Raw genomic sequence first — 12,882 nt, forward strand, 5'->3', positions numbered from 1 at the left:
TGGTCCTGCGAGGTTGAAATTACTGCTTAAGTTGAACCAGCTATGTTAAATCCCCATGGAGGTCTCAGTAACACTTTGTCATTCCTCAAACTTTTGTTCTTCACACACAACAAAAATAAGGGGAAAAAAACCCAATATAATTCAGATGTATTGCAGATGCTTATTTTTATTTATGTGCATTTCTGATACAGATACACAGAGAGAAGAGTATTTATTTATTCAGAAACTGTGCTTGCTATGTTCTCAAGGGACAAATAGCATGCCGTATTATGTTGAAACCATATTCCTGGGGAAAATCATAAACACAACTAAGGTTGAATGTAGATGAGATACTTTGTCATTCATACTTTTCTTAAAATAGTGATAGGGCCAAGAAAGTGGTTTATAGTCTGGAACCCAAACATTTTGGCTGGTAGATTGTGTGCATACAGAAATATACACAAGGCCTTTATTCTATTCCCTTTTGGCATAAGTAGAATAATGCAGAGTGCAGAAAGCATAACAAAATGGCCAAAGCAATTAAAGACATTCGATTTTAATAAGAAAAGAAAATATACCCAAACCAATTTACACCAAGACTTTTTCTTATCTTTCTCTTCTAATAAACCATCCTTGCTTACACCACGCCCAGAGACTGCTTCCTACATTGCTTTTTTTTAAAAAAATGGCACAACTCATTTCATATTATGAAGATGTTATGCACTCCCTTCAGTTATATCTTTCTGAGTCGTCTCCTTATTTTTGTCCAGTTCACTTTGCCTTTATATATTTATTTTGTAATTTAATTCTCATCCATAACCTCTGCATGACAAAACAGCCATCTATCTAACATTCACTACAAATTAGTCAGAGTGTTAAACACAGACTTCTCTGCATATGCATGCATTTATGGATTCACCAATATACCTTTTGAGTCTTCACATATGTATTTCTTATATATTTGTCCATCAATACACCAAAAAACCAAGAGGACATCACATACCTCGTTAATTTACTAGTTGCACAGTATCAAAACATCACCGTGCCTGGCTGAGGAATTCTGGGAGTTGAAGTCCACAAGTCATAAAAGGGCCAAGTTTGAAGATCCCTGAGCTGGAGCGAATGCCAGGAACTCGCCCCATTATACAGCAGCATTCGAGCCTCAAACGTGGGCTTGCAAATTGTCAACCCAGTATTCTAACCACATGAGCCACCATGCTTCCACCTTGAAATTAATGCATGTTACTGTAGCTGTTCTTCAAGAATTAGGTGGTATATGAAGTGCTTGATACACACTTAGGGTGGTAAGTTGTTTGCTTGTAACACTTAAGAAGAACATGAACTATACTGTACAAATAATAACATGTGTAATAAATATTGTTCTTGTCTGTAGGGTCATCCTGGGATGCCTGGCTTCATGGGTCCCCCTGGGAATCCAGGCCCAGCTGTAAGATTTTCATTTGCATGTTAATTTTTAACCTTCATCTACTAGAATATAAGGCAAATTGTTGTTATAAATCTATTTGAGATTATGGTGATGATGATTCAATAATTTTGATTATTGTTGATGATAATTCAATAATGTTGATGTTATTGATGATGAATCAGTTATTGATGATGATTTCAATAATAATTTTATGAGGTTGTCATTGATGATAATTCAATAATTTGTACCTTGGAGCATTATATAGACTCCTAGAGTCTAGATCTCAGAGCTGTAGCAAATATTGTACCAGGATAGATGGACTTTCCTTTATAGGTGCTCATCTTATTAAAGTCTGTCCATCTATTGTGGGAAGTCAGCCCCCCCCCCCCCAGAGAAGGAAATATTAAAAGGGCAGAATATTATATTTCCTCAAAGGATCTTAAAGAAAAAGCATGCCCAGAAAAGCATGTCCAGTTTTTCTTAATAGCCGTAAGTCTCCCTCCCCAAAGCAGAAACAAATTCTGTAGAAATGCAGATGTGATAACCCATTCAGGAAGGTTGGAGCCCTCCAGCTAGAAGCTTAGGAAGACAAAGACACCTAAAATCTACATGCCCCACCCAAACTCTAAGACAGGACATAATAGGATTAACCCACAGATGCCAAATGGGGCAAACTCAGACTCCGGTCAAAGTACATGACACAAGAAATACAAAGCCTCAAACAGGAACAGGAAACAATCTCAAGAGCCCCAGAGGGTATAAAAGCCCACTCCCTACATGTGCTCTCTCTCTTTTCTTCCAGAGCCATCTTTCTGTCTGGCTCTCCCCTTCAATAAACTACAACCTTCTTTCTAAAGCAGTCGCCATGTTGTTTATTCCTGGCTTGGACTGGACCCTGATGAAGACTTTTCCTTCCACACTATCATGGTACAATATTTGCTACAGCCAATACAGAGACTTTCAGCACTAATGTGCAAAAATTATCTCCAAGCCATATAAGAAAGATGTTTCTCCAGAGATACAAATTCTGCATCAACTATCAATTTATCATGTATGTTTTTTGCAGGGTGGGGCATGATGGTAAATGAAAACTTCAAGGCCATCATATCTAGGATAAAGAATTGCTACATTAAATACATTTTTTCATTGTTGTTTAGGGAGCAGAGGGCTCTCCGGGACCTGTAGGCTCTCCAGGACCTCCAGGAGAAATGGTAAGTTGCTGTTCATAGAATAGAACAGAACAGAACAGAACAGAACAGAACAGAACAGAACAGAATAGAATAGAATAGAATAGAATACTTTATTGACCAAGTGTGGTTGGACACACAAGGATTTTGTTTCCAGTGTGTAAAGTCTCAGTGTACATACAAGTAATAGTGGTAATCATGATCATATACAACATGAAAATACATTCATCATAAATTGTGAAATATAACACTTCATAAATCACAAGATGCAACACTTAGTGATAGTCTTAGAGTACTAGCTAAGCAAACAACATAAATCATACTAGGATACAAAAAGATATAAATTGTAAGATACAAACAGCAAGTTATAGTCATAAGAAGATAAGGATAAGTAATAGGAAAGATGAGGAGCATCATAGTAATACAGCTTTACTAGTATTTTGACAGTGTTGTAGGAATTAGTTGTTAAGCAGAGTGACAGCATGGGGAAAAATCTATCCTTACGTCTAGTTGTTCCGGTGTGCAATGCCCTGTAGTGTCATCTTGAGGGAAGAAATTGATATTCTTCATATTCTAATATTCATTCTGAATATTACAGAATCCTCACAAAAGGGGCCTCAGTACTTTTAGAACATTGGAAAAGATCTGAGAGAGTTGAGTCTATGAATGACTGAAATTATCAATCATCGAGGTCAAAATTATCCCAAAGCTTCTTTTTCCAAAAGTCAGCTGGAGTTTCTTGGGTTTTTTTCCCTTGGAAAATGTTTTACATCTCATCCAGGAATCTTCTTCAGTTCTTCTTCAGAGAAGCAGACGAGAAGCAGAACATTTTCAGATCAAAAATCAAGAAAGTCTAGTTGTCTTTTGGGGAGAAAAACACCTTTGGGGTGTCTATGAGTGATGGGTTCCATGAAGGGGAAAATCTAAAAGCTCCAAGGATATCTTCAAGCTTATTTCACTAAGGCTCTGAGAGATTTCTTAAGACTTCTGGAGTTTTGCTTTTTTTCTCTCTGAATTGATCATGGTGGTAAATTTGGGGGAATAAATGGGGGGCGGAGATAAATGGAGTGGGATATTTCTTTCCAGAAAGCTATTACAGTTCTTCAGATCTGGGAGAGAGACAGGATCTGGTATAATGACTGTACAAAGTAAGGACTTGATTTCAGGTCTTCTTCATCCAAACACCTTAATGATTCTAATGTAGTATCCTCTTTGACAGGGGAAAGAAGGTCCCCCAGGACCTCAGGGACCCCCAGGATTGCCTGGACTCATGGTGAGTATGAATATTTGTAACTATTGATGGAAGATAAAATTTACAAAATAGGGTTTACTCTGAATTTCAGGCCCCTATAGAAGTATGCTCCTGGGGAGAAAAGCTATGGCAAATTTAGACAGCATACTAAAAAGCAGAGACATCACCCTGCCAACAATAGAACGTATAGTCAAGGCCATGGTTTTCCCAGTTGCAATGTATGGCTGTGAAAGTTGGACCATAAGAAAGGCTGAGTGCCAAAGAATTGAGGCCTTTGAACTATGGTGCTGGAGAAGACTCCTGCGAGTCCCCTAGACTGCAAGGTGATCCAACCGGTCAGTCCTAGAGGAGATCAACCCTGACCACTCTTTAGAAGGCCAGATCCTGAAGTTGAAACTCAAGTACTTTGGCCACCTAATGAGAAGGAAGGACTCACTGGAGAAGAGCCTGATGCTGGGAAAGATTGAAGGCAAGAGAAGAAGGGGACGACAGAGAATGAGGTGGCTGGATGGAGTCACTGAAGCAGTAGGAGTGAGCTTAAATGGACTCCAGAAGATGGTAGAGGACAGGAAGGCCTGGAGGAATGTTGTCCATGGGGCTGTGATGGGTCAGACACAACTTTGCAACTAACAACAACAACAAGTTGATCCACATTTAGAGATGACCCTTAGAGCCTTCCACTCCTAAGCATTTTTCTTTTTTCTTTCTTTTTTCTTTTCTTTTTTTCTTTTGCCAAGAATTAACTTTCAAGGGTGTTAGTTTATTTGTTAAGTTGTGAAGTTGGACACGACTTCACAACTAACAACAACATAGAAGTATTTCTACTGGATCCTGAAATAATTCAGCTGGAATGGAGGTGCCACGTGTATATCAGAGCTAAAGAGAAGCATGTATGGTTGTCTATAGGTTTTGTGCCCAATATCTTCCCATCCCCACCCCCATGTAGCTATATAGCATGTTAAGATAGTAGGCTGTGCACATATTGCTTGACATTTAAAAAAAAAACCTCTTAATTTGAATTGGCAGGCATGCAATCAGATTTCAATTAATTTTAATTATTTCAAACTTGGTGAGACAATCTATGAAAAGAAAGATAATTCATGGAAGGAAAAAAAATTAAGAGAAGGTAAAGATAAAAGTGTCTCCTGGTAAGGAGAGAGAAATCTATCAAGGTATCAAGGTAGTCCAAGACCATGGTGATAGAAAGAAGGCTTTGTTTACAAACAAGTTCAAAATCTCCACTGTCAAAGGATCTTAGGAGATCCTTTTACAGCCCTGCTTCGCATCATCTTGAAGATCTGTTCTACCTAGAATCAAGATTATTGGCCAAGATGAATCCATATTTTGACTCAAAATAGTTTTACGGTTGTGCATGGATATCTTTATTGCTATGTACAATCCTCTGGCAATCCTCTCCCACACTCAATCTTCTTTTCTGAGTTTGCGTTTTACAACAAAGTGGGACAAAGCTGTTCAAGGGTCAAAGCCATCCATCAGAACGGGTAGGAAGATTGGGAGCATGATGTCAAGGTTGCAGAAAAGAGGAGGGATTCCAGGAGTCAGGAGGTGAGCTGGAACAAGCATTTCCACCACTGAGAAATGGCCTTGCTAAACAACTCTGGAGGAACCCTACAAAACTGCCTTACAGTGTTTATGGTCAGGAAATGAACCAAGAGTTAATTAACTTAGTTTTTAGAGCTTCCTAAAGTCAAGGAGATATAGGGGACACACTGATTTAAGATTAGTGGTGCCCTCTCATGTGTGAAATGGCTCCAGATTATATTCACCATGGACTCAGTACCTCAACTATATTATCATTCTTAGACATCTAATGGAAAAAGACGTGGAATTATCTTTTTTTTTTAAACAAAAAAAGTGAGTGCAGTATGTGTGATGACTCAGGTCAACCTCAATCTCCACCCCCTCTAAATGAATCCCTTCTGCACTTGTGAACCTAGCTGTGGCTCTGGATCTTGACTAATAATGATGGATTGTCTAATTATGCACCTTGCGGTAAAAGATAATAGAACTATGAGGCATGGGGATGGTTTGAATGTTAGTACAGGGATATGACTGCAAGCAAAACCTCAGAAGTTGAGTTAGCAAAAAGATTCCAGTGTAGAATCATAACTGGAAAAGTATATACTCTAAAAAGCTTCCTGTCAAACAGAATATCAATTTTTGACAGGTGTATAAATGTGTGAAGCTATGTTAGCACGGGGCAACATCACAAAACTGCATCTCACTTACTTTGGCCACTTCATGCAGGGGAATTCACTGGAGAAAGCAATTGTGTTTGGAAGAGTTAGCAGTGAAAGGCCACTAAAAAAACCGGTGGTTCAAAGCTTACACCAGCCAGAGCATAGAACAACTCAAAGAAGTGTAGTGCAAGATCAGAAGATGTGGAGACTCCTGGTCCATAGAATCACTAAGTGTGGGACACTTAGAGGAGAAATTTGGCAGAGAAATTTCCTGACAATTAGAACAATTAATCAGTGGAAGGACTTGCCTCCAGAAGTTGTGGATGCTCCAATGCTAGAAGCTTTTAAGAAGAGACTGGACAGCCATTTGTCTGAAATGGTATAGGGTTTCCTGCCTGAGTAGGGGGTTGGACTAGAAGACCTCCAAGGTCCCTTCCAATTCTGTTGTTCTGTTATTCTGACTGAAAGTATAACACCATCATCATATTAGCATGGAACTAAACTGCAGTAAACACCATTAATGAACATTAACCACTTTTTGCTCCACTGTTAGAAGCATGGCCTGATGCATTTGAAGTGTTTATCTATGAAAAGGGATATATCATTTTAAATAAATGAAGTATTATTTGGTGTGCATATACATTATGCATTTCATTGGCTGGGCCACTGAAGCAACAAACCCTAGTTAGTTGGTTTGACTTGCTTCTTTTCATACATCCTAGGTTTTTTTATGGATTTTCCACAGCATGGAGTTGGCAGGTTTGCTACTGAGTATATAGTCTAATTTTGTCTAATTTTCCTAAAATAGTCATCTTTGGTCAGTTTTTTATTTTATTCTCAGAATCACCTCACCCCCAAAAAATATTGCAGAATCTTTGCATCTTTAATTTTGTTTATCTATTTGGGTTCTGTTTTAGGGTGTAGCTGGAAATGATGGCAAAGATGGCAAGCCAGGATCACCGGGGGAACCAGTAAGAAGATAGTTTGTTATTAAAATAATTGCCTATTGTTTTTTGTCACTGTTCTTTGTTCTCTGGCTACGATGTCACAGTCTCTCCTTATATTCGTAAATTTGGGTGAGGAAAGACACTTTTCATGCTATGCTTTCCTACATTTGTATGTCACTCAGTGAGGGAACTAAAACGGCATTTAGTCTGAGAAAAACTCTGAGTAAGTGAGACCCATGATGGTTGAGAATGTAGACTAAACAAAGCTAACTTGCTACGTTAAAGTCTGCTGTATAGGAAGGTGGAAAATATTCCTGTTTTTTCTTTCAGTTTGGCTTGACAAGTTTATTTGATCACAATCATAGGATTTACGTTCAGCACTTTAGAATCAGTTTCTATTTAATATATCCTGAAAAATTAGGGTGGATTGGACTTAATTTGTTTTCAGTTGGGTGACCTTGGGCTAGTCACTTTCCCTCAGCCCAACCCACCTCACAAAGTTATTATTGTGGAGAAAATTGGAGGAGGGAGGTATGTGGGATATGTTTTCTGCCTTTAGTTATTTGTAAAAACAATAAAGATAGGATACAAATAAGTAAATAAGAACTGTGCCACATTATTATTGGTCAAAAGGTTCCAGAGCTCCATCAGAATGCATTTGTTTTTGTGTGGCATTGTGCATTGTGTAAACTATGCCAAAGCAGTATGGGAATCTGATTTATGGCTTAGCAGTGCAAGAATCTATTCTAAATGTGTTTTGATTCTTTCAGGGTAAACCTGGAGAACCGGGGCTACCAGGCCAAGAAGGTGCCAGAGGACCACCAGTAAGTCCCATTGCAGGCTGTTCAGGGACAGAATAAATAAACTTTTTTTTATTTAACATATTTAACATGAAATACATGGATAGCAGCAGTAAAGATTATGAAAAGAACACATAGTGATATAATGATAAAAGCAACCTAGAACTAAGGAGAAACTTCCTGACCATTAGAACAATTAACCAGTGGAACAACCTGCCTCCGGAAGTGGTGAATGCTCCAACCCTGGAAGTTTTTAAGAAGAGACTGGACAGCCATTTGTCGGAAATGGTATAGGGTTTCCTGCCTGAGCAGGAGGTTGAACTAGATGACCTCCAAGGTCCCTTCCAACTTTATTATTATTATTATTATTATTATTATTATTATTATTATTATTATTATTATTATTATTATTATTATTATTATTATTATTATTATTATTATTATTATTATTATTATTATTATTATTATTATTATTATTATTATTATTATTATTATTATTATTCCAAGATAAAGATGTGTGGTGAGTTTTGTAAGATGTAAAAAAAAATTCAAGGAGCTGTCTATTAAGTTATGTTACATTTCAAAATACATTCGTTCATAAAATAAAATAAGTTTTATATACGAATATCTAGGCCAGTGGTGCCGAACCTATGGCATGCGTGCCAGAGGCAGCACTCAGAGCCCTCTCTGTGGGCACGTATGCTGTCACCCCAGCCCCACCTTCCCCCATGGCCCCCTCCTCATCAGTAGCCCCCCCGGAGGAGAGTAGCCCCTGGGCATGGCTCGCGTGGAGCAGCACAGCCCAGGACATGGCAGACAGGCAGCAGGGACACGACTCCGCCCTCGTGTGCCATTGTGCGCAGATGATGCTGCGGGGCACGGGCAGAGGGCTTGGCCGCCATGGTGCTGCAGGGCCACCTGAGCGATCTGCGGCAGGCTGTGGAGGCGGTAGGTGGCCCTGCGGGTGGGCAAGGTTTGGGAAGGGCAAGCGGGGGCAGGGCGGTTTTTGAGCACTCGGTGTCTAAAATGTTTGCCATCACTGATCTAGGCCATTTGTCTAATTAAGCCATTTGTCTAATTAAGTCCCATTTGTTAGTGGGACAAAATCTGCTTTTCCTCCTGTATAAGCTCTCAAATGGAAGCTGGTCACTCTATGATCCAGTGTCTGGTGAGGAACCACATTCAGGGGAAGATACTCTGCCCCATTTAAACAGGGCATTTTGAACAAATGCCATGTAATGTGTGAATGCTATTCAAAGTTTTCCAGCCCTTGGGGGAGGAAGAAGCATCGAGGGAAAAGTGTTGACTTTTTTTTCAGGGAGATCACTCTCAGTGGAGTGCCTGACATGTAGGTTCACTCTCAGTGACTCTGGGCAGGTTACAAAGATAAAAGCCCAATACAAAAAAGAATAGAAAAGCACTAACCTCCCGCCCCCCGCCGCCTGGCAACAACAATCAAATGAGGCACTTGATGGGCTCCATCCCATTCAGAGGTCCCCAGGTCCATTGGCAAAACCACATCTTTAGGGCCTTGAGAAAGCATGTTAAAGTACGGGGCAATCTTATCTCTGTGGGCATGATGTTCTACAGGGAGGAAGTCACCACAGAGAAGGTCCTTCTTCTTGGTCCCACTAGAACAGGGGTAGGCAACCTTGGCTCTTTTATGACTCGTGGACTTCAACTCCCAGAATTCCTGAGCCAGCATGACTCAGCTTGGAAACCTCTCCCTTTTCCCTCAGCATGGCTGGCTCAGGAATTCTGGGAGTTGAAGTCCACGAGTCATAAAAGATCCAAGGTTGCCTACCCCCGCACTAGAAGGGCCTCTTTAAGAGAGGAGACCCGTAACATTCCCTACTTCCTCTCTTGGGTTGGGTTAGGTAGAGGTGACTGGAAAAAGACAGTCCTTCAACTAACCTGTCCCCAAGCCATGTAGAGCTTTGAAGGTGAGAACCAGAAACACCTTGAATTGGACCCATTATTGCCCAATAATACTTCCCAAATATTGTCTAACCACGGAACTCACTGCTGTCTCTCTGTGTGTGTCTGTTGTATTCCACGTGTGTCAGGCTCTCTCTTTAAACTTAGAAGCAAACTAGACACCATCTCAAGGAAATGAGATAGAGAGGTATAAAGAGAAAAGGAGTATGAGAATGGAGATTGAGTCAAAGGCTGGGAGGAGGTTAAGGAACCATTTTCAGGGGCTCAGTTTTGGAGGGAGAACATTTACAGATTTCCATTCCATTTCTTTGTTTCAGGGTTTTAAGGGTCCAAGAGGAGATGCAGGAAGTCCTGGCATGAGAGTAAGTAATATAGATATGCATGAGTATAATTGGGTGCAAGAATGTTTTTTGGGGGAGGTCACTGTTGCCCCTTATATCTTTGGGGATGGAGAAAATGGAATCCACTGGATTTCTGAAGAAGAAAATGTAGAGTTTGAAACCATGTAAATAACCATGGGGTTAATTGTTCCTTGTTGAAAGTTGATCTGCAATGTTGCTGGCACAAAGGGTGCAAATTTCATTTTTAATGTGTGCCATTGTGCTCACAGTAAAAATGACAATAAAGGTTATCTATCTATCTATCTATCTGTCTGTCTGTCTGTCTGTCTGTCTGTCTGTCTGTCTGTCTGTCTGTCTGTCTATCATCTATCTATCTATCTATCTATCTATCTATCTATCTATCTATCTATCTATCTATCTATCTATCTATCTATCATCTATCTATCTATCTATCTATCATCTATCTATCTATCTATCTATCTATCTATCTATCTACCTACCTACCTACCTACCTATCTATCTATCTATCTATCTATCTATCTATCAATCAAGAAGCACCTCATACAAAGCATATCCATCCCCACCCTATGTTACCAGTGCCAAATATGGACCCTAACAATAAAACATTAAAAAAGTTAATCACCACAGAAATGAAATGTTTGAGGAAAGATGCTGGAGTGACCAGAAGAGATAAAATCAGAAATGAGATCATAAAAGAAAAAAAAATGGCATAGAAGCAATCTTAAGCTATATTCAGCAAATAAAGTGGTCTGTTCACCTGGATAAGATGCCTTAGGATTCCATACCATACAAGGCATATAAGACTTTTTAAAGGGGATAATTCTAAATTTTATTTTTTTCTTTCCTTCATCCTTTTTCTTTATTACAGGGAGAACAGGGTCAACCTGGAACTCCGGGCCGGGAGGGGCAATCAGGAAAAGATGTAAGTGTTAAGTACAATGAAAGCTCTGTGTCAACGTCAAAAGTGATTAAAACTACTGTAGTAATAATAACAATATTTCTAAAATTCTCCTCGAAATGCCCACCATCTGACAGTCATTCTGTACTCTAAGCCTGATTTATTTTATTAAATTTGTACCCTGACTCTCATGAACTCCATAGCTCATCCTCCTGTTTTAACATTACAGTATAATCACAAGCAATGCTAAGATGTGAGTTGTTTCTGAAATAGCCTCCAAAGGTAAAGACTAAAGAAGTAAAGCAATATCAAAGACAAGAATGTGGGAGGACATGATAACTGCCTTCCAGTACTTGGGCTGTCATAGAGAAGAGGGGTTTGACTTATTCTTCAAAGCACCAGAGGCAGGAGAAGAGGTAATGGCTGGAAACTTGTTAAAGAGACATCCAACCTAGAAGTAAGGAGAAATTTTCTGACAGTGAGAACAATTGAACAATGGAATACTTTGCCTCCCAGAGCTGTGGGAGCACCACTGCTGGAGGTTTTCAAAAATAGCAGGGGATTGGTTGACTTATGTCCAGGGGTAGGCAACCTTGGCTCTTTTATGACTCGTGGACTTCAACTCCCAGAATTCCTGAGCCAGCATGACTCAGCTTGGAAACCTCTCCCTTTCCCCTCAGCATGGCTGGCTCAGAAATTCTGGGAGTTGATGTCCACGAGTCATGAAAGAGCCAAGGTTGCCTATCCCTGACCTAGTCTTAGAAGACCTCTGTGGTCCTTTCTAACCCTATGATTCTATGTTCTAAAAATGTCTGCCTCCATAACAGGTTGGATCTGTGGTCATCATAAGCACTGGTTGTCTGATAATCAGGAATCGTTTTTGAGTTTTTTTGAGTTCTGCGATATCTTTGGATTCTCACTTCTTCAACCTTCAATGAGGCTATAATGTATGATTTTTTTGCCAGGGAGATCCAGGGCCTGTGGGACCAGAAGGACCCCGAGGACTTCGAGGAATAGCAGTGAGTTAATTTGCCTAGTGAACGAGTTGTTCTGAGATGAACATCTCCTTCTGATTCTAGGAGACACCTTACAGTCTCCAAGTCTTCAGGATAATTTATGTATAGAGATCCTATGCTGTATCATGGTGAAGATGTGAAGTGAAAAACTTGCTTTGGTTGGGGTTAATTAATGATGATTACATGGGGCAGAGCCATCCTTTCCTTCCTCTTCCTCTTCCTCTTCCTCTTCCTCTTCCTCTTCCTCTTCCCCCCTTCCTCTCCTCTCCTCTCCTCTCCTCTCCTTTCCTTTCCTTTTGTAGATATTGAAAATTATCAAAAATATGATGAATTTGAATGGTCATAGCACTTTGGTGTCATTCACTGAGGTTCTTCATATACTTTGAGATTGATTGTTGTCTTCATTTATTTAGGGCAAAACTGGACCTCCAGGTGCTACTGGGGAATCTGGTCCTGCAGGTAACCCAGTAAGTACTGTATTTACCATCTCCATCACAAGTATAAACTCACAACAGCATAGGCAACCACAGCAGCTATGGAGATTCTCAGTCATCCAGGTCATGGTTGTTCCAAAGATGCTTTTTCAAAAGGCAATTGGATTTTCTTTCTTTTTTTTCCTTGAAGATATTTTGCTTCTCATCCAAGAAGCTTCAGTCAGAACTGTCAGAACTAAACAGTCTGAACTAAAGAAGCTTCTTGGATGAGAAGCAAAAAGTCTTCAAACAAAAAACAAGAAAACCCAGTTGTCTTTTGAAAAAGTACCTTTGGCAGAGCAGTTACAGTGAGGCCATATGCATCATGATGTCATTTTGTAACCTGCATAGTTAACCATGCATTATTTGTGTCATGTGCAAGATAAAATACATGACATCGGTT

The 12,882-nt window shown here is 39.7% G+C and overlaps 1 protein-coding gene across 1 annotated transcript in view; it reads left to right on the forward strand.

Moving 5' to 3' along the window:
* Positions 1-12,882, forward strand: part of COL22A1 (collagen type XXII alpha 1 chain) — a gene marked incomplete at its 5' end in the record, with an annotated part of 125,127 nt that overhangs the window by 94,532 nt on the left and 17,713 nt on the right. The window contains 9 exons of the mRNA XM_015825724.1: positions 1,373-1,426; positions 2,563-2,616; positions 3,812-3,865; positions 6,963-7,016; positions 7,763-7,816; positions 10,048-10,218; positions 10,961-11,014; positions 11,956-12,009; positions 12,420-12,473. Of these exons, the coding sequence (XP_015681210.1) occupies positions 1,373-1,426; positions 2,563-2,616; positions 3,812-3,865; positions 6,963-7,016; positions 7,763-7,816; positions 10,048-10,218; positions 10,961-11,014; positions 11,956-12,009; positions 12,420-12,473 (603 nt within the window). The remainder of the gene's footprint in view (positions 1-1,372; positions 1,427-2,562; positions 2,617-3,811; positions 3,866-6,962; positions 7,017-7,762; positions 7,817-10,047; positions 10,219-10,960; positions 11,015-11,955; positions 12,010-12,419; positions 12,474-12,882) is intronic.

Source organism: Protobothrops mucrosquamatus, unplaced genomic scaffold (genome assembly GCF_001527695.2).
Source record: "Protobothrops mucrosquamatus isolate PMUCROS unplaced genomic scaffold, P.Mucros_1.0 scaffold2771, whole genome shotgun sequence".
NCBI lineage: Eukaryota > Metazoa > Chordata > Lepidosauria > Squamata > Viperidae > Protobothrops > Protobothrops mucrosquamatus.